Raw genomic sequence first — 20,606 nt, forward strand, 5'->3', positions numbered from 1 at the left:
AAGTTATACATACATACATACATACATACATACATATGCACTCACACACACACGCACATATGTAAGTATATAAGACTATAGGATTGTTTGAAAATAGTTTGGAACGAACTTCTAGGCCTATGAGTAACCTATGTTGCTTCATGGCTATAAATAGAATATATATATATATATATATATATATATATATATATATATATATATAATATATATATATATATATATATTTGTATGTATGTATGTGTGTGTGTGTGTGTGCGTGTTTGTTCTCTGACGACATATATCATTATCGTGTTTTATTCTATATATTGAATATAGGATAAGGAAAAACTACTGAATGATGAAAGATTGACCTTTTTTCACCATGGTAACATCTAAAAACCCAGGTAAGCAGATTGCACAATCATGTGTTATATAGCCTATAAAAAAACTCTTCTGTATTGAAGTTAGGAAAACTAACGCTTCTGCGTTATTTACGTTTTGTAGTTTGGCTTGAAGACTTGTCAAGAAGGGGGTGAGAGAAGCACCTGGCTCCCCTTCTCTCCATTTAGCTTGAATTAACTGGAAAAAAAAAAGTAGTTGTTGGAGAGGAAACTGACAACTCTCACCGAAGAAAAATATTTATTTTACGTCATACATCTGGAAGTGTGTCTTGTTTAATTTATTGTGTATATAATTTTTCATAATAACATGTCTGCTCCAGCGGAATCTTCTCCAGCAGTATTGGGATTTTATGGTGATAACAAGTCCCAGGATGTTTCATTACCTCTCACACCTCCTACAGATAATGCATGGAATAAGAAATCTCCATGGGGAAAAGCTTCGAATTCGTGGCAGCAACCATGTAACTTGACCGAAGTTATGAGTGAACAACTAGCTTTAGAGTTGAGCCAAACAGATGTTAACACGTAAGTGAACTCCCCGACTTCTAATAATTTTTATAAATTATTTTAACGGTGTATAATAACATCAAGTACTTTGATTGGAAAGCAGATAGCGTAATTAAAAAAAAATAATAATTAGGACAGAATTGACACCACTATTGTATTTGCTGTTGTTTAACAATGCCAGCACTGCTTGGGCATATGTTTTATCAAAGACATTCTAACAGAAATCATCCCGTATTTTTTGTATATGTATATATTCAGGACTATATTCACCAATATGTTTCCTTTTAAATGCTGTTTGGTGTAGGTGAAAGGAAGTTTGGTTACTCTTTCTAGGATATTGAGCGACTTCAAAGAAGCACCCTCGTTTATGGTTAATTAAAACAAAACTAGCAAATAATTGTTCCATTTACAACTATCTCGTACTTCTAAAACTATCTCATACTTCTAAATCGAACATTATGATTATCTTTCAAGGTAGAAGAATTTCTTATCAATATTTATTATTAGAGAGTTAGTACCCATGTGGGTGTTCTATTTTAACTAAAGTACACGGCAAACAAAATACTTTCATTATTGAAACCATTTGTAACGGCATTATTTTCATGTACCCACGATACCATGTCAAATATATTGTATTTTTATGTCATAAACTACATATATAAATAGTACTATATGTCTAAATAACGTTATTAATAGGAGAAATAAAATTAGCGAAAATCTGTCCACTAGTGGAAAACTTATTACGTTTATTTTTATATATTTTTTTTACATCCGTTTCGTGAGACATGTGTAAAAGATATACCAGAGATGGGTACAGTTAACATTTCGAACTTTAATGTTTGTAGTTTAGGACACTAAAATAATATTGTGAGAAAATGTTGATTGATAATTTTTTACGACGTTAGAATAACAATGTGAGAGAATAGAATTGTTATAGTAAGTGACAGTTAAAGCCATGACGAAATACTTTGCACTGTTTGATTACGTCCCTTTGTGCTCTGAGTTCAAATCCCATCGAAGTCAGCTTAGTATTTCATCCTTCGTTTCTTTGAGTTTATAAAATTAAGTAATGTTCTCTATCCTAAGAGCTTTTTACCTATAATAAAAATCATTATTGTTGAGAAACTGCCTTTCAGTATTTATTCGGCTCTTTACATTCTGTGTTCAAATTCCACTGAGGTCGACTAGTCCTTTCCATCAATCAAATACTTGAGTCGATGGTATCGACTCGGACCCTTCCCTCAAAATAGCTAGCCTTGTGCTTAGGTCAGAAACAATTATTATCAGGGCGGTGAGTTGGCAGCTCAAGAAATATATGACAGTCAAAGCTAATACATTAACAAGTATGGTTGCATGTTCAAGAAGTTTGCTTTGCAACCTCTTCATCCTGCTGTGCCACATTTCGGATAAGGTTCTTTTACCATTTCCTTGAGTCAACCAAGAAAAATAAAATTTGTTAGATGAGAAAGCTTTTGATCAGAGATGTTAGTGATGTAAAATCCTTAATATAACTGATCTTATTCTTTCGGGGATTTTGGAAATTTTTGATGAGTAAAAGTTTTAGCATTTTAATCCTTCTCTTACCATATAGGAAATATACCACCTTTGTTTCAATTAATTTTGAAAGTAGTGAAAAATATATAAAAATAACTTTTTTTATTCAGCTGATGAAAATATTTTAAGTTAGATCAATTGAATAATAGAGAATTTGTGTCAGAACTGAGAGTGGTCCCAGACAGATTGGTATCAAAAGGCTTAAAGTTCCATATACCTAATATCATCATCATCGTATAATGTCCGCTTTCCATGCTGCCTGGGTTGGATGGTTTGACAAGTCGGGAGGCTGCACCAGGCAGCAATCTGTTCTGGCAAGATTTCTACAGTTGGATGCCCTTCCTAATGCCAACCACTCCAAGAGTGTAGTGGGCCCTTTTTATGTGCCACCGGCATGGGAGCCAGTCAGGTGGGATTGGCATTGACCATACTCGAATGGTGCTTTTTACATGTCACCAGCATGGGAGCCAGTCAGGCAGCACTGGTATTGGCCATGACAATGGTTTCACTTGGCTCAACTGGTCTCAAGCACAGCATATTGCCTTTTAAATGGGCCAGTTATGCAATGCTGGTGTCAGCCACAGCTCTGATCTCATTTGGCTTGCTGGGTCTTCTCAAGCACAGTTAGGGAGTGGCATTTCCTCACACAGCTGTCCTCATCTATGCGTAACACATGACCATACCAGTACAGTGTCTCTCTTGCATACCACTTGTGATGCTTCTTATATCCAACTTTTCTCTCGAGGTGCTTACACTCTGTCGTGCATGCACACTGACATTACACATCCTGATACCTGAAACTTTACAAAAAAGTATGTTGAAAGAATTCCATATTGAGCATCCAGGGATCGCAAGGATGAAAGCGCTTAAGCATAGTTATGTGTATTGGTTGAAAATGGACAAGGAAGTTGAAAACGTAGTAAAAGGCTGCAGAGGATGTGCTCTGGCAGCAAAATTACCTACTAAAAAAATAGGAGCTTTGGCCAGAAGTAAAAAGTCCATGGTCAAGACTACATATTGATTTTGTGGGTTTGTTAAATGGTTATTACTAAGTTGACAGCTTTACAAAATGGCCTGCAATTGTTAAGTACAAAAGACCAACCTCTGAAACGGTAATAAATTTTTGCACGAATTATTTGCAAGATTTGGCATCCCAGACATGATTGTATCTGATAATGGAACACAATTTGAGTCCAGTGAATTTAGAAATTCTGTGAATGTTCATGGTAGAACATAAAATGATAGCACCTTACCATCCTAGATCAAATGGCCAGGCAGAGTGTTTTTGTGGACAAGAAAAGCAAACAAGGAAGTCACAGATGAAGTTGTTCTGCAGCAATTCTTAAGGGTATACAGGGTGATACCAAACCCCCAATACACCAGTAGGAAGCTCACCAGCAGAATTGATGTTTGCAAGGAAGGTGAAATCAGTTTTTGATAAACTGTTACCTGGTGAGGAAAGAAAAAGTATCAGGAAAGACAATCCAAAATTTTTCAAAATTGGTGATAAGGTGCACATAAGGTTGTATAAAAACGGAAAACAGAAGTGAGAAGAAGGCAAAATTACAAAGTACATAGGAAAAATGATGTATGGGTAAAAACAAAGAGGTATTGAAAAACATGGAAACCAATTGAAGAAGAGATGCATAGAAAATGAACCAGACAGATTAGAAAAACTTATGGAATGGCTGTATGACACATTCCAGGTACCAACACCGTTATAGGTGGTTGAACCCATGTGTATAAGTAGAAGAAAAAGAACAACACAGAGTTCCTACACGTAGATGCCAAAAGAAGAAATATTAAGTTGTGTGGGGAATGCTTAAAAGGGAGGAGGGGTGAATAAAGTAAATTAAAAATTACTTGCTTCCCAAAGGAAAAAACAAAACTAAAAGGGAGATGTAGTGAAAATGGCATTCCTTTCCCATATGACAAAGTGGTATGAACCAGCCACTATAAAGGTAGACAGTCAGTTGTTGTAGGAGGTCAGTAGTAGTAGTAGTCATATGAGTTCTCAGTTGGAGTCAGTGTCAATTACATGTTATATACAAGTTTGAGTTACTGTCTAGGTAAATGTTTCAGAGCTATCAGCGATAGCATAATAGATGAGTCAAAGATCATAAGATGCAAGATACCGCCACAGCATAATAGTAGTGACAAGAATATTACAGTGCCGACAATAACATACAAGCGGATGAGGATCCACGTTATAACAATGACAAAAGTTGCTAATGAGAGTATGAAGATTTTATTAGAAATGAGAAAATAACAGGAAAATCAAAAAAAAAATTATATTTATCACTCCCTGATTATTATACAAGTTTGATTGCTTTTAATTTGCATAATATATTGTAGTCAGTGATTCACTTGTTATTCTACTTCATGCTTTTTCTACTATAAATGCTCCGTCTAATTTCACAAATTCACACAGGCCCATGTGTGAATATGCAGGTTATCTACAATTTTTAAAGGTTTTCAAGGGACAATGGGTTTAGTTTATGCAAAAGCTACACATTTACAACATATTTGACACTTCTGTTTGAAAGTTACAAATGCACACAATAAGCATTATTATTCACATTCACTGCAAAAGTTCCTAATGATCAATATTTCTTGTATCGTCATAAGAAAGCATCAACACACTTTGATCTGAATTTTCATTCTGTAAATTCAAATTATTTGTGTTTTGTTCCTTTTCGATCAATAAATACACACATGCAGTGTTATAAGTAATTAGGCTAAAGTTGAATACTTGATACCTGTCATTAAGTTGAATATAAAACATAAAAGTGGAAAATATGAAGTAGAATAATTAATAATGGAATAAGTGTAAATACATTTAGTGTGGCACGTAAAAGGCACCATCCGACCGTGGCCGTTTGCCAGCTCCGTCTGGCAGCTGTGCTGGTGGCACGTAAAAAGCACCCACTGCACTCACAGAGTGGTTGGCATTAGGAAGGGCATCCAGCCGTAGAAACATTGCCAGATCAGACTTCTGGCTTCCCAGACCCCAGTTGAACCGTCCAACCCATGCTAGCATGGAAAGTGGACGCTAAATGATGATGATGACACGAGCGTGATCGTTACCAACGTCGCTTCACTGACGCCTGTGCTGGTGGCACGTGTAAAAAAGATTCGAGCGAGGTCGTTGCCAGTACTGCCTGACTGGTGCCGGTGGCATGTAAAAAGCACCCACTACACTCTCAGAGCAGTTGGCGTTAGGAAGGGCATCCAGCTGTAGAAACACTGCCAGATCAAGATTGGAGCCTGGTGCAGCCATCTGGTTCACGAGCCCTCGGTCAAAATCGTCCAACCCATGCTATCATGGAAAGCGGACGTTAACCGATGATGATGATGACACATAGTGTATTATGTATATTGTAATCAAGAAAAGGAGAAAGTTTGGTTACCAGAATTTATAAACGTAATACTTGTTCAGTATTTTGAGATAGGTAAGACAGCAGAATGTACTTTTGTAAAAAATAAGCAGAATGACTTCAGCTTGTGTTAAATGATTTAGAAAGTAAGTCATATAAAAAAGAACAAATTTCAGAGCTTTAAGTGGTTAAGTGTTGCTTATGAAAAAAGCATATATGCAAATACACATAGCATATTATATATATTGATGCCTGAGTTGTTTTAATGACAGTTTTATATATTTTGCACTACATATATTTTTTTTTAACTAGATACTGGCTCAGTATAGGTGAGAAGTATAGTCAAATGAGTTGATTACTGTATAGTACTAAGCTTATTTCATCAACCTAAATGTGAAGAAAAGCAAAGTTGATACTGACTTGATTTGATCACAAAATACTATTGAGCATTTTATACCATTTCTATGAAATCATTGTCCTTTTTGTCAACTTAATACTCTTCATAATACTCTTTTACTTGTTTGACTGTGGCCATGCTGGAGCACCACTTTTAGTTGAGCAAATCGCCCCCAGGAATTATTCTTTGTAAGCCCAGTACTTATTCTATAATCCTCTTTTGCTGAACTGCTAAATTACGGGGACGTAAACACACCAGCATCGGTTGTCAAGCGATGTTGGGACAAACACAGGATACACACACACACACATAAATATATACGACAGGTTTCTTTCAGTTTCCGTCCACCAAATCCACTCACAAGGCTTTGGTCAGCCCGAGGCTCTAGTAGAAGATACCTGCCCAAGGTGCCACGCAGTGGGGCTGAACCCGGAACCATGTGGTTTGTAAGCAAGCTACTTAAGACACAGCCACTCCTACGCCTATAGTATAAACCTGCTTTAAAATATTTATTCATTACGAAAAATACTTGCCATTTAATATACTTCTTCATGTCTATGATTTTAGACACTTTCAGCAATTTAATTTGTTTTTTTTTCTCTTTACTCTCCAGTGATTTTGATGAGCGTCTGGTTAATTTTATGGCCTCTAGCGCATGCAACTCTAATGCACAATCTGACAAAGAAATTCAAGAGGCTAATGACGAGCTATTAGCAAAGATGTTACAACAACAGCTAGATGAAGAGGATAACAAACAAATTAAGTTAGAAGAAAGGAAATACAATGGTAACAATAAAGGTAGTATGTTCTTCATAATTAGTTTTATTTCTAAAATGTGTATTCTGTTAACTGAGCTATGAGTTTTGTGATCTCTTCTATTTTTCCACCTTTATGCTTCCATCAGCATTCAAATGAGCTCCTAATTATCTCTGTCTCTAAGCTGGTTGGAGTGTTGAAAAAAATGTACTTTGTGCTATTTGTTCTGGCTCTTTATCTCCTGAGTTCAAATCCTATCAAGATCAGCTTCATCTTTCATCATTTCGAGATCGTTAAAATAAAGTACCATTTAAGTACTGGGGTTGTTGATACTCATTAACTTCTTCCTCTCAAAAATTGCTAGCCTTGTATCTAAATTAGGAACCTTTATTTTTTTTCTCCCTCTCCCTCTTTAGTAAAATTTCTTGCTTTGTGCCTGGCTTTCTCTCAGCTCAGTTTCAGTGAGGCAGACATCCACATATTTTCATTTGACAGTTTTGCTCAGAATTTGTTTTTGGTTTTAAACAACGATGAAAACCCAGTGATAATGAGAAGGAGACAGGAAAAGACACCCCACACATTTTCTAACATACAAGTTGCATTTAACTGGTTGTGATTACTCCAAATTTCTAGTGTTTTTACAAGCATTGTGGACAATTGCAGTTTCTCTTCCATATTCTTTGGGATACATATACACCAGTTTGACAATTCATTGATTAAACCATAAGATAAAAAAAATAAAATTAAAAAAAAACCATCCTGCTGGTTTAGAAATGAATGATCATCTTAGATAATGTAGTCTGAGATACACTATCTGATCCTATTCCCCAAGTGGAATAATCAGAACTGGAATGCTTTTGATCAAAGGTCTGCTCAATCATCTCTGACTTGGGGCCATAGTAACATCATCTGCAAACTATCTGAATTCAGTTGAAATTTTTATTAATTTTCCAATTTTTTTCTCTTTGTAGTTTCTATATCATATGAAAAGTATTGTTCAACACCTTTATCTGGTTATGAGGAATCTTATGACTTCTCAGATGATGATGAGAATAATAATTATGATGGTTTCGGTGGCCGTAAAAAGACTGAATGGGGTAAGTATTTTCAAAATTAGTTTCCTGTGTTTGAACACTGTTCTGTTGGCTCAGTAGTTTAATAATGTTTTTTTTTCAATATTTATTTTTATATTCTTTTAAAATCAGTAGAAGATGGTGAATAACAGCATTGCTGGCTACAGGTTTCCAATGGGCCAATACTAGACCACTGCATTTCTAATGGTGAGAATGACAAGGGAGTGTCTCTAATTTAGCAAAGAACAAACATCCCAAGGGTTTTGTTCCTATTACTTTAACTTTTCACTATTCTCACCAATCTTAATATCTTTCACCAATGAATATGAGCGAAAGATATACATACAAGACAGTAGTTTGGTGGAGTCATTAGAGTATTGGAAAAAATGCCTAGCAGTATTTGTTCTTGCTTTCTCTGATCTGAGTTCAAATCCTGCTATGGTCAACTTTGACTTTCATCCTTTTGGGGTCAGTAAAATATAGTTATAATGCAGAGCAATAGATAAGCAGAACTGTTGGTGTTATATGAAATGGTTTGCAGTGTTTGTTCTGGCTCTTTACCTTCTGAATTCTTGGGTAGTATATATAATCAGTTGCTCAGTATAATGCCACCATGTGATCCTTGTGTGCCTTTAATGGACTGCAGGTCCAGTTTCTAATCTGAAGATTATTTACATGCTTCTCATCATTTGGGGTCATTGAGAATAATAAAGGTTTGTGAGTACAGTAATCCCTCACCATATTGTGGTTCACCTATCACTGTTTATTATTTAAGCTTACGTCAGTTCCTTCGTGGTATTGTTTTGCATTTATAATAAAATAAATGTATACAAATTATAAAAATTATTAAAAAAAATATACAGTTACTGTTTCTACTGTGTGGATTTTCACCTGTCACTGGGGTTTTGGAACATAACACCTGCGATAGTCATGGAATTACTGTACTACCTTTCCCCTCTCTGACTGGACAGAAATATACACCATACATACATACATACACATTTAACATTGGCTAAAACTCAAGAAAATTGATGCCTCAGCACGAACATAATGCTAATAATTGAAACTGGTAAAATATACAAGAATATGTAACCTATGACATATGGACAGTTTATGCTGGAAAAATACTTTTGTTTCAATAAGTTTAGCTGAATTTGCATTCATGTCCATTTTCTCTGAACTTTTGGTTTGTTCAGAGTGGTTTGTTCGTCATTATTTTTGATATCCTAGAATAAATTTAAAAAAAAAAAGAGGTATCTTAGTGATTTATTAGTGTGCTACTAATGATAGTAAATATATTGGAAATCTTTGTAGAGTAGTTAAAAACAGATAAGTATAAATGTTGATTATGACTCATTTAATTAATATTGATTCATAATTAAACTGGGAATCATGGGAATTTTATATTTCCTGCTTTTTATAATTCTGTTGCTCTCAACTATTATTTTAGTCAATTTTGTATATATATATATATATATATATAAGTTTAACATCTGTGAAATTTATATTTTTATACTTTTTCTAATTCTAAATATGTTATTCCCAACTCAGCCAATTTTTGCCAATCTTACATATTAAAACTGAAAATGTATATATGTGTGTATCGGAATATCCTGATTTTGCGCCAAAATGGCTCAATTGATTTTTTTTAAAACTTCACACACATGCACATTGCTTATGTGTCTGGGGAGGTTTTAAGTGTGAATTGATTCCAAAAAAATGTTTGGGTAAACAGTGGGGAGAGAATAGCATTTGGACATGAGTGAATGGTGGGTGTAATGATTTTTAAGCTTCCAAGGGAAATAACCCATTTCCTCCTGGAAATAACCACCAAGGGAAATAACCCATTCATTTTCAATATGCTTATTTCTTAGTATTTGAACTATTTTAGTTATTTTATCAATTTATCCAATACAACGCTTATACAAGTAAATAGTATTCTCCTAAACAATAGATTCATTTATTTTGGTTAGTGACTTATTCGCGCTGTTGAGGGTAATATGCTCTGGGAACGCACAAAAGCTTTTTTTCACAGTTAATTACTTTGATTTGTTATTATCTTATATCTGATTAGCCTGTTATTACATAACAGTTCATGATTTTAGTATATATACCTTATTAGTATTTCCTCCTAAAATCTATATGTTCTGGGAATGTAGTAAAGCCCTTTTCGGGGCTATTTTATTTGAATTCTTACTATAGGGTAATCAATTTCATGTAATTACATAACTAACTTCACAATTTGGGTATTCATAACTTACTGGGAATTCCTAAAAACAAGATCCTTTGTAAGGCGGTTCTGTATTTTCAATAAATACGCAAAAACCATTTTAAGGGCTACATAATTTGTGTTGTTGTTACTGGATTAGCGAAACAATTATGAGAACGGAACCAAGGGATAAGCCTGCTTTCCCAGGAATTATCGGGTATGTCATCTACTATATATATATATATATACATATATGCTTATTATAGCCTCAGGCCAACCAAAACCTTGTGAGTAGATTTCATAGTTGGAGACTGAAAGAAGACTGTTGTATATATGTCTATATTTGTGTATGTGTGTGCATATGTCTTGTGTTTGTACCCCCACCATTGCTTGACAACTGATGTTGCTGTGTTTACATTCCCGTAACTTAGCAGATTGGCAAAAGACACTGATAGCATGAGTACTAGGCTTACAAAGAATAAATCCTGTGGATGATTTCTTCAGCCAACAGCAGTGCTCCAGCATGGGTGCAGTCACATAAAAGAAACAAGTAAAACAATAAATATCTATGCCATTTTAATCCTGAGCAAGGCTGGGTATCTCTGCTAGTTCTTTATAAATATGTAAATTTATTTCACCAATGTTTATTGCATTGTTATAGTAGTATCAGAGTTTAAAAATACAGTGATAATTTAGCTCTTAAATAATGTGGATAATTTTTATGATACTTATATATCAGTTCAGTGCATAGAAATATTGATTCTGTGTCATAGTTGATTGATGTATGATACTTGAAGTAATACATGGTATTGTTGAAATCAATGTATGATACTGTTCAAAGTCTATGATTTAGTTTAAAACAGTATCTGATATAGTTGTATATATCACGCGTATTTGTATGATATAGTTCAAACAAACATATATAGGTCATAACAATGTATGGTAGAATTCAAAGCAAGGATTTGTATTGTTCAAATCTGTTTTCACATTGTGAAATGAAACATAATTTCAAACTTTTAGTACTAAACCACAAATTTTGAAAAATTGTTTCCAGTAATAAAAAAAGTGCTTCCAGTACTTGACTGGGTCTCAGTGGGAGTTGGCTCGATGTAGGGGAATGTAATTAAATACTCTAGGATATTTTGTTGAATACTCTATCAATTCTACCAACTACAGTAGTATATGTTTTATGATGTAGCCATAAAATATACAATACTGTAAGGGCAGCTCTTACAGTTAGCTGCTGTAGCTTGAAATTTCTTTTTCTGCTATTTTTATTTGTATTTAAATGATTTCATTACTTTTGTTGATGAAAACATTTAAAAATTCTATTGATTTTTAATTGCTTTAGAGATAACTCCTCCTGAAATTGGTCAAAGCGGCATCTCAGGGAAAGGTAAAAATATTACAACCAAGCACGATGCTGTGATTTGTGGGCGGAAAAATGCATCAAAACTTATTGAGGTGAGATATTACTTTTCAGTTCTGAGATAATTCTTAATTGATTATGTTCCTAACCCTGACGAACAACGGGGTTCTTGCTGCCCATTTGATAACATGATGCTAGCGACTATCTCTAATTTTGTAATACAAATCTTTGTTTTAAACTTTACATATTTAAATCTAAGCCATCCATTATTCTTTTATATAAGAATCTTATATAAGTTATATTTCAAACACTATCTTAATAATTAAAATTAATCAGCTAAATGCTTCAAACAGTTTATTATTTTCAAAATTGTAGGAAATGTATTTAATTAGAATTGTTATTACCCACATATTTTCAAGGATATCATTTAATATATTGTCTTCAACATAGCTTGTATGTTCTGACATTGTTTCTTCTACTTAACAGTACCTTGTTAAATATTGTTTCAGTTTTCTGATAAGTCTGGTGATGGTGAAGGTATGAATTTAAAACTGCCAAACGATGTTTACAACCGGTTACGTGTGCACAGTTCTGCCATGAATAAACGTTTCAACAAAGTCCATGAAAAGAAAGAACATTCTACAGCTGTATGTAGCTTTTTTTTATCATTATTATTAAGGTGGTAAGCTGGCAGGATCGTTAGCATGCCATGCAAAATGCTTAGTGGCATTTCATCTGTCCTTATGTTTTGAGTTCAAATTCCACTGAAGAAAGCTTTGCCATTCATCCTTTCAGGGTCGATGAAATAAGCACCAGTTATACTCTGGGGTTGATGTAATCGACTAGCTCCCTCTCTCCCAAATTTCAAGCCTTGTGCTTATAGTAGAAAGGATTATTATTATTTATTTGAATTTGTCAGTGGAAGATGTTCGTTAAGGTCAGGAGATTTCAGAACAGTTCATAAGTGTGTATATATATATATAATATAATCATTTAGCATCTGTTATCCATGTTGGCATTGGTTGGAAGGTTTGACCAAGCTTAGTAAGCTGAGAGGTTGCACCAGTTTGATTTGGCATGGTTTCTATGGCTGGATGCCCTTCCTAATGCCAACCACTCTGAGAGTGTAATTGATGCTTTTATATGCTACTGGCACGAGTGCCAGTTGTGTTACACCAGTATCTGCCACAACTATGATTTCACTTGGCTTGATGGGTCTTCTTCTCAAGCACAGCATATTGCCAAATATCTTGGACGAGGCCCAGCACTTGAAAGCTGCTGTTTACATGCCACCAGCATGGATACAAGTTATGCAACACTGGCATCAGCCACTTTGCTTCTGGGAGGCTCAATGTTTGAAAGGTGCTTTTTACATCACCCAGCATGGGTACCAGTTATGTGACACTAACAATGGCCACAACTATCATTTCACTTAGATTGATGGGTCTTCTCAAGCACAGCATATCTCCAAAGGTCTCAGTCACTAGTCATTGCCTCTGAAACCAGTCAAGTCAATAAACATCTTTAAAAGACCTCTGCATTTTCAAACCCTCTTTCCTATATATATATATATATATTTACTTTTTGTAAAATATATAGAAAGAAATGCAATTTTCAAAGGCAAATTCACCTCAAAACCTGATACTCATTAACAGTGTTAGTCAAAATTCTTATAAAGTAAAACAAATGCTTCCTTACTGAAGATTCTTATGTAGGAACACAAGAGAAGGAGAGTAACTTATTCCTGCTTTTCAAACAAAAAAAGGCCTTTTCAAATGCCTTCAGTAGAACTTTAAAAGAAAACTGGGTTGATGTATAGAAGGATGTGATTCCATCAACCACAACAATATATGACAATATCTGCTTGGTTTTCAAGATTGAGGATGAAACAAGACAATAAGCTCTTTGGTCTGCCTGGCAAGCTGCCCATAAGTTCATTATGATAATACACAGGGCAACACAACATATGGGTAAATAGTCAAGGTAATTAATAGTGACATTGTCTGTCTAGTTCAAAGTGATATTGATAGCATGAGTGCAGAGGTCAAGAGAAGTATGAAATCAGTATGAACTTAGAAGTTCAAATGACTACCCCTGTCACCATTACAAAAAAAAAACAAAAAAACACGGGACCACTCTGGAGCTGAGTCCTACTATGGATACAAAAACAATACTAGTGGTGCAGAGCAGAAAGCCAAGCTGTTACACTTGTGGTTGTAAGAACCACTTGAAGCATCTGCAAAGAAATTTGGATGATAAGCAGGTATGCTGCTCTTTGAATGTTCCTTTCCAACAGCTTGTCTCTCTGATGAAACTAGTCTTGAATTGTGTAAACTCCAAGCCTGGCATCTGGCATCAGGAATGCTGTCAAGTGTTTATCACTGTTTATCAAGTTGAGCAATGTGGCCAGTAGAACTTTCCTCATTAGCACTCTCCAGAGAATTAGTAGTGGGGAAAAGCAGTAATGTTTTCAAGGAAATTGTGAATCAATTAGCTGATCTGTTCAGGACTTCCATGCTAAAATTATGGATAACTTTCAGATATTCTTATCTTGGAAATGCTACCACAAGTGGTGGTAGTGGTGGTGAAAAATTACTGGTTTGAGATAAATTTTACAAACATGAATTTTCTGTGAATTTGGCCTGTTTGAATTGTGCGCAGAATGGGTTCATTAAAACCCATTCTGCATGCACTCATTCAGCTTCTGAGATTGCTGAGTTGTGGAATTTTATTGAACAACAATTGGCTCAGTTGATTTGGTCATCAACTAAATCTGTCCTGAAGATCACCTTGCTGTCTTCCTCTGGCTGTGAATGGCAAGTGGTTGTCTGGTGCCTATGGTAAAAGAGGCTTTGTTGTGAACATGACTGGAAACACTGAGGATTCTTTGGCTAAGCAAGTTCCACTTGCTCTCCAGTAAATTTGCTGAAAGTTGTGTGAGGGTAATGACCTGGCTAGATAAACTAACACTCAGCATTTGTGTGTTGGCTGGAAAATGACAACTTGAAGAGAGCACTTATCCTTGGTAATCAATGTAATCCTGAACTGAGGGACCTTGATTTTCCCTACATAGTGATGCTCTTCTTTGAGCATTAACGTACACCTGCAACATTGTATGCTATTACTTTCAGTTTATTTCACCCAGTTTCAGTGTAAACCTCCACATTTTTGTAAACTGTCCTTGTAATGTTCATTCATCTGTCATATAGTGGTGATAAAAGAACTGATTATTCTTGTGGCAAGAACAGTTTGTTGGTAGATTTGTGTTTTGAACAAAGTGCCTTGCAGTATTTAGTTATAGCCCTTTGCATTCTGAAGTTAACTTAACCTTTCATTATTTATATAAAATATTGAGCAATGAAGCTCTGGGGTCACTGAAAATGAGTGTTCTCTCCCTACCAAAATTTCTAGCCTTGTACCTATATAAGAAATTGTTAGGGTAGTATTAAGAAAGTGCAAAACTAAATACCTAATGGTATTTAATTCTATCATTTTGCATTCTGAGTTTATATTCTATGGAGACTGACTAACTTTCATATTTCTGGGGTTAATAAAGTACTAGTCATTTTCTGAGTTTACTTTACAGCCCTGTAAATTGTTGCCTTGTGGCATATATTTGCCATTATTATTAGTTGTATTTCTATTTCTAAATTTCAGATAGAAGCTATTGATCATGATACACATCTCATTCTTTTCCAAATGATTAACAATGGCATTTTTGAGAAAAATCTAGGAATTGTCTCTACTGGTAAAGAATCTATTGTTTTGTATTGTGATGCTGGAGAAAATCTGGCTTCATATATGGAAACCAAGTTCACAAAAGAGAATAATTTACCAATGTCTGGGTTAGTGACTCTTTGCTTTTTTTCCTGATACTGGCAAAATTACATTCATTTTTGTGTTTTTTGTGTAGTTGTTGTTTATCCCCAGGTCAATTCTGATTGAAGGGACCTCTGATCTAAGGCATTTTAGTTGTGAACATCCTGTCTTATAGATCTATCTAATGTGTCATTTCCTCTATTGATGATAGTGGGGCATAATTTGAAGATTTGATTTCCAGTCAATTGAGTGACCTTGTGAAAGCTCCTTTATTCCTTTACAAATATTGGGTTCTGATTTTATATATGTAGATGGTACTGGTCTTTTTATTGTATGTTGAATAGACCATGTGCCCAGAGCCCGAGGATTGCTTGGAGGCACAAGGTATGTTATTAAAACCTACCAAGACCCATGTATCCACTGCAAGAAATTTTCAGTAAACTATATATTTTCTGAGGTTAATAAAGCACTAATCATATCTTGAGTCAATTGTATGACATTCCAAAATTGTTGTCTTGTGACATATATGTAATTTTACTTTCTGCAATTTTTCACTTAACATATAATTCTCGGTTTGAAATGTTCACTATAGCTACTCTAGTGAGCCAACAGCCCATTAGTGTCTAGGTTAGTGAAGCTGTTGTAATGGTTGAATATTTTGTTGGTATGTAGCTTAAAATAGTTATTATCCAGTGATATCTTGTTAACATGTAGTTTAATGTAGCTGTTAGTGGGTATTTATGTTGGTGTTGCTATTGTAGTGGGTGTCATCTTGTTAGATTGGAGGTGGTGCTATATTTTGTGTTGTGAATCTGTAGTAGGTTTTGTAGCACTTTTGTGTAACCCAGTGAAGCAGCATGTTGAGAGAGAGATATAGATGGGTAGATTTGTTTAGAAAAATAAGATATATAATTATATTTATCAGGAATAATCTTCAAAAGTTGCACATCATCAATGGCGGTGCTCCAGCATGGTTACAGTCAAATGACTGAAACAAGTAAAAGAGTATCTCCAAGAATATTTTATTGCTTAATCAGGGAGGGAAGGGCAGTGTTTGTTTTTTTTCTTTTTCTAATCTTTTTCTTCTTCTCTGAGACTGTTGGACAGAAGGGAAGAAGTTATGTTCAACTCAGAACCCAGTTCAAATGCTTGCATTTGTGTGATTCCACTAAAGGCACCTGAGAACCAATACCAGGTGTTAAACCAGGCGATTACTCTTTTTACTCTTCACTCTTTTACTTGTTTCAGTCATTTGACTGTGGTCATGCTGGAGCACCACCTTTAGTCGAGCAAATCGACCCCAGGACTTATTCTTTGTAAGCCTAGTACTTATTCTAGTGAATGTTGTCAAGTGATGTTGGGGGGGGGACACATAAACATACACACACACATATGTATACAATGGGCTTCTTTCAGTTTCCGACTACCAAATCCACTTTCAAGGCTTTGGTCGGCTCGAGGTTATATTAGAAGACACTTGCCCAAGGTGCCACGCAGTGGGACTGAACCCGGAACCATGTGGTTCGTAAGCAAGCTACTTACCACACAGCCACTCCTACACCTATTGTTCATGTTTACTAACCAAGTGGGCCACAGTGAGATTTGAATTCAAAGTTAGTTTTAATTTAGTTTTTAAAATAGATCACTAGTGAAAGGGTCACTCAAAAGCTCAAATATGACCACCACTGAAGTCAACTCTCTCTCGGTTGTGCTTTTTATCATGCTTTGTGATATATGTTTTGAACGTTGTGTTTATGACATTTAGCATTGACCAGTTTAAACTATGCCTACTACATATGTAGTAGGCATAGTTAAGTAGGTTAAGTTTGTTTTGCAACTACTTGGTTTAGAGTTCTTTTGCACTCTATGGCACCTTGAGCAAATTATCTTCTACTATAGCCTTAAGCAGAGAAATATCTTAAAAGTGAAATTTGTTCAGTTTCCACCTAAAGTTTTATAAAAGCCCCATTATATTTATATATGTGCATGTATGTCAGTGTGTGTGTTCAAATGTTGCTTATCATCATTCTGATAGTGTTTGAGCAAAAACGGTGACCCTTATTTACATCAGTTAGAAGCTGTACACCTTGTAACTTGGCTGTTTCGATTTTTGAAGACCAGTGAGATGAAAATACCTTTCTTTGAAAACAAGTAAAAATTAGCAAGGGGACAAGCATCTAGCTGTAGAATACTGTCTTCATAAGTCTCATTCAACCTATGTAGCTTGCCAAGGCTGACATAAAAAACAATGATTATGATGATATTATTTTTAGCTACAGGTATAATTGTTAGTCATAAGTATAAACGCTTTGTGATGAAATTGTGAGACTGCTGCTTGTTGGAGGTTATTCAACACTGTGAAAGGTCATCTTTGTTGGAACTTGGTGATAGTTTTAATGCTGATTGAATTTGTGCAAAATAAATATTGTTTTAATAAAAAAAAGTTAAATGTTCTTTTGTAAAGTTTTAAACATATAAATTTATGATTTGCTTCTCTAGAGATTCAGAGACGTGCCCTAAGGTGTGTGCCATTAAAGTATTTAAAACCTCATTAAGTAAATTCAAAAACCGAAAGGAATACTTTGTTGGTGACAGTCGGTTTAAGGAAAAAGCTATGCGAAGACAGAATCCACGTAAAGTGATAAGAAATTGGTCGAAAAAGGAAGCTGCTAACTTACACAGGTATCATTGATTCTATATCTTTTTTTATAACACTCATACTTTACCAAAGTTAAAGGTGCTTGTTATATAATCCTCTGTTCAAACATCATAACTGTTTTGTGTTGGTAAATTTGATTGTTTGTCAATTTGAACAGTTAATTTGCTATAAAGGCCATGCAACAGTAAAAACAATTGTTCCAGTAAGTATGCATATGTGCAGATTTGTAAAATCTGTCATGTAGTTGCTATGGAAAATTGAATGTAAAACTACAATTTTTCCTCTCTGTTGATCTTAATTTGTAATGAAACCTTGTGTGGGTCTTTGCTGGAGTGGTAGAATAGACTAGTAAAGTTAGGTCTATTTTACTACTCTGGCAAAGATTCACTCAAAGCTGTAGAACAGAACAGTTTTTGTTGGGGCTGTGGGTTGCAAAAGAGTTTGCTGTGGTTGTGGGATAGAACAGTCTTTATTGTAGTTGTGGGATAGAACAGTCTTTATTGTAGTTGTGGGATAGAACAGCCTTTACTGTGGTTGTGGGATGGAACAGTTTTTACTGTGGTTGTGGGATGGAGCAGCCTTTACTGTGGTTGTGGGATAGAACAGTCTTTATTGTGGTTGTGGGATGGAACAGGCTTTACTGTGGTTGTGGGATGGAACAGCCTTTACTGTGGTTGTGGGATGGAACAGTTTTTACTGTGGTTGTGGGATGGAACAGCCTTTACTGTGGTTGTGGGATAGAACAGTCTTTATTGTGGTTGTGGGATAGAACAGGCTTTACTGTGGTTGTGGGATGGAACAGTCTTTACTGTGGTTGTGGGATGGAACAGTTTTTACTGTGGTTGTGGGATGGAACAGCCTTTACTGTGGTTGTGGGATAGAACAGCCGTTACTGTGGTTGTGGGATAGAACAGGCTTTACTGTGGTTGTGGGATAGAACAGCCGTTACTGTGGTTGTGGGATAGAACAGGCTTTACTGTGGTTGTGGGATAGAACAGGCTTTACTGTGGTTGTGGGATAGAACAGTCTTTACTGTGGTTGTGGGATAGAACAGGCTTTTCTGTGGTTGTGGGATAAAACAGTCTTTACTGTGGTTGTGGGATAGAACAGTCTTTACTGTGGTTGTGGGATAGAACAGTCTTTACTGTGGTTGTGGGATAGAACAGTCTTTATTGTGGTTGTGGGATAGAACAGTCTTTACTGTGGTTGTGGGATAGAACAGGCTTTTCTGTGGTTGTGGGATAAAACAGTCTTTACTGTGGTTGTGGGATAGAACAGTCTTTACTGTGGTTGTGGGATAGAACAGTCTTTACTGTGGTTGTGGGATAGAACAGTCTTTATTGTGGTTGTGGGATAGAACAGTCTTTACTGTGGTTGTGGGATAGAACAGGATTTTCTGTGGTTGTGGGATAGAACAGTCTTTACTGTGGTTGTGGGATAGAACATCCTTTACTGTGGTTGTGGGATAGAACAGCCTTTACTGTGGTTGTGGGAGAGAACAGCCTTTACTGTGGTTGTGGGATAGAACAGCCTTTACTGTGGTTGTGGGATAGAACAGCCTTTACTGTGGTTGTGGGATAGAACAGCCTTTACTGTGGTTGTGGGAGAGAACAGCCTTTACTGTGGTTGTGGGAGAGAACAGCCTTTACTGTGGTTGTGAGATAGAACAGCCTTTATTGTGGTTGTGGGATAGAAGTCTTTGTTTGGGTTGAATGAAAAAAAAGTGCTTACTAATGAAATGATGCTCTTTGAATATGTTTTTTTTCTGTATCAAAACCAATGAGGTTGATGGGTGTTTGTTGAGTCTACGCCCTTCTGACAGTCATTATTAGAAAGTTGAAAATACCTTTGGTTTTTCTCTTCAGATTAAGACGCTTTGGTATTCCATGTCCCACACTAATTAGTTTGAAAAATCATGTCTTAGTCATGTCTTTTATTGGTCATGATCACCAAGCTGCACCAAAACTAAGAGATGCAAACTTCACTACAGAGGAATTGAAAAGTGCTTTTCAACAAACATGTAAGGTATGGTTGTATGTTTATTCTAGATTGTTTTGATGCTGCTATTAATTTGTTTCATTAATTAAAACAGTAAATATGATTTAATTAAGGGTAACTGAATTGCAGTGAATATGTAGTATACACAGCTCAAGCAACACTGCACAGGTTCTAACATAGCACTGTTTGTGAATTACTTCACCATGGTTAACAGTGAATATACAACCTGCGAGAACTCCTGTACCAAGTGACCTAGGCAGCAGCATTACAGCCACAACTTCGTACGACATGTACCGAACAGACACTGCATCATCCCCACAACTTCTTGATACAGTATTTCTATTACCATGTACAATTAACTACGAACTGGTATTTCTTATTCTTGTGTCTATGAACATTTGTCTAACTTTTCACTACAGACTCCTTGACTTTCTCCTTCATTGTTTTTCTTATATGTAGCACATGCTTACATCCATGCCCATACACACATACACTTTGTTCTCATGAT

At 35.5% G+C, this 20,606-nt stretch overlaps 1 protein-coding gene across 1 annotated transcript in view; it reads left to right on the forward strand.

The window, feature by feature from the left end:
* The first annotated feature begins 406 nt into the window (after nucleotides 1–406).
* The window catches only part of LOC115209229 (serine/threonine-protein kinase RIO3), a 29,863-nt gene continuing 9,663 nt past the window's right edge, over nucleotides 407–20,606 (forward strand). The window contains exons 1-8 of the mRNA XM_029777501.2: nucleotides 407–905; nucleotides 6,829–7,013; nucleotides 7,943–8,068; nucleotides 11,605–11,717; nucleotides 12,132–12,269; nucleotides 15,280–15,467; nucleotides 17,941–18,123; nucleotides 19,966–20,125. Of these exons, the coding sequence (XP_029633361.1) occupies nucleotides 688–905; nucleotides 6,829–7,013; nucleotides 7,943–8,068; nucleotides 11,605–11,717; nucleotides 12,132–12,269; nucleotides 15,280–15,467; nucleotides 17,941–18,123; nucleotides 19,966–20,125 (1,311 nt within the window). The 5' untranslated portion in view covers nucleotides 407–687. The remainder of the gene's footprint in view (nucleotides 906–6,828; nucleotides 7,014–7,942; nucleotides 8,069–11,604; nucleotides 11,718–12,131; nucleotides 12,270–15,279; nucleotides 15,468–17,940; nucleotides 18,124–19,965; nucleotides 20,126–20,606) is intronic.

The sequence above is a fragment of the Octopus sinensis genome, linkage group LG3 (genome assembly GCF_006345805.1).
Source record: "Octopus sinensis linkage group LG3, ASM634580v1, whole genome shotgun sequence".
In the NCBI taxonomy this organism is placed as follows: Eukaryota; Metazoa; Mollusca; class Cephalopoda; order Octopoda; family Octopodidae; genus Octopus; species Octopus sinensis.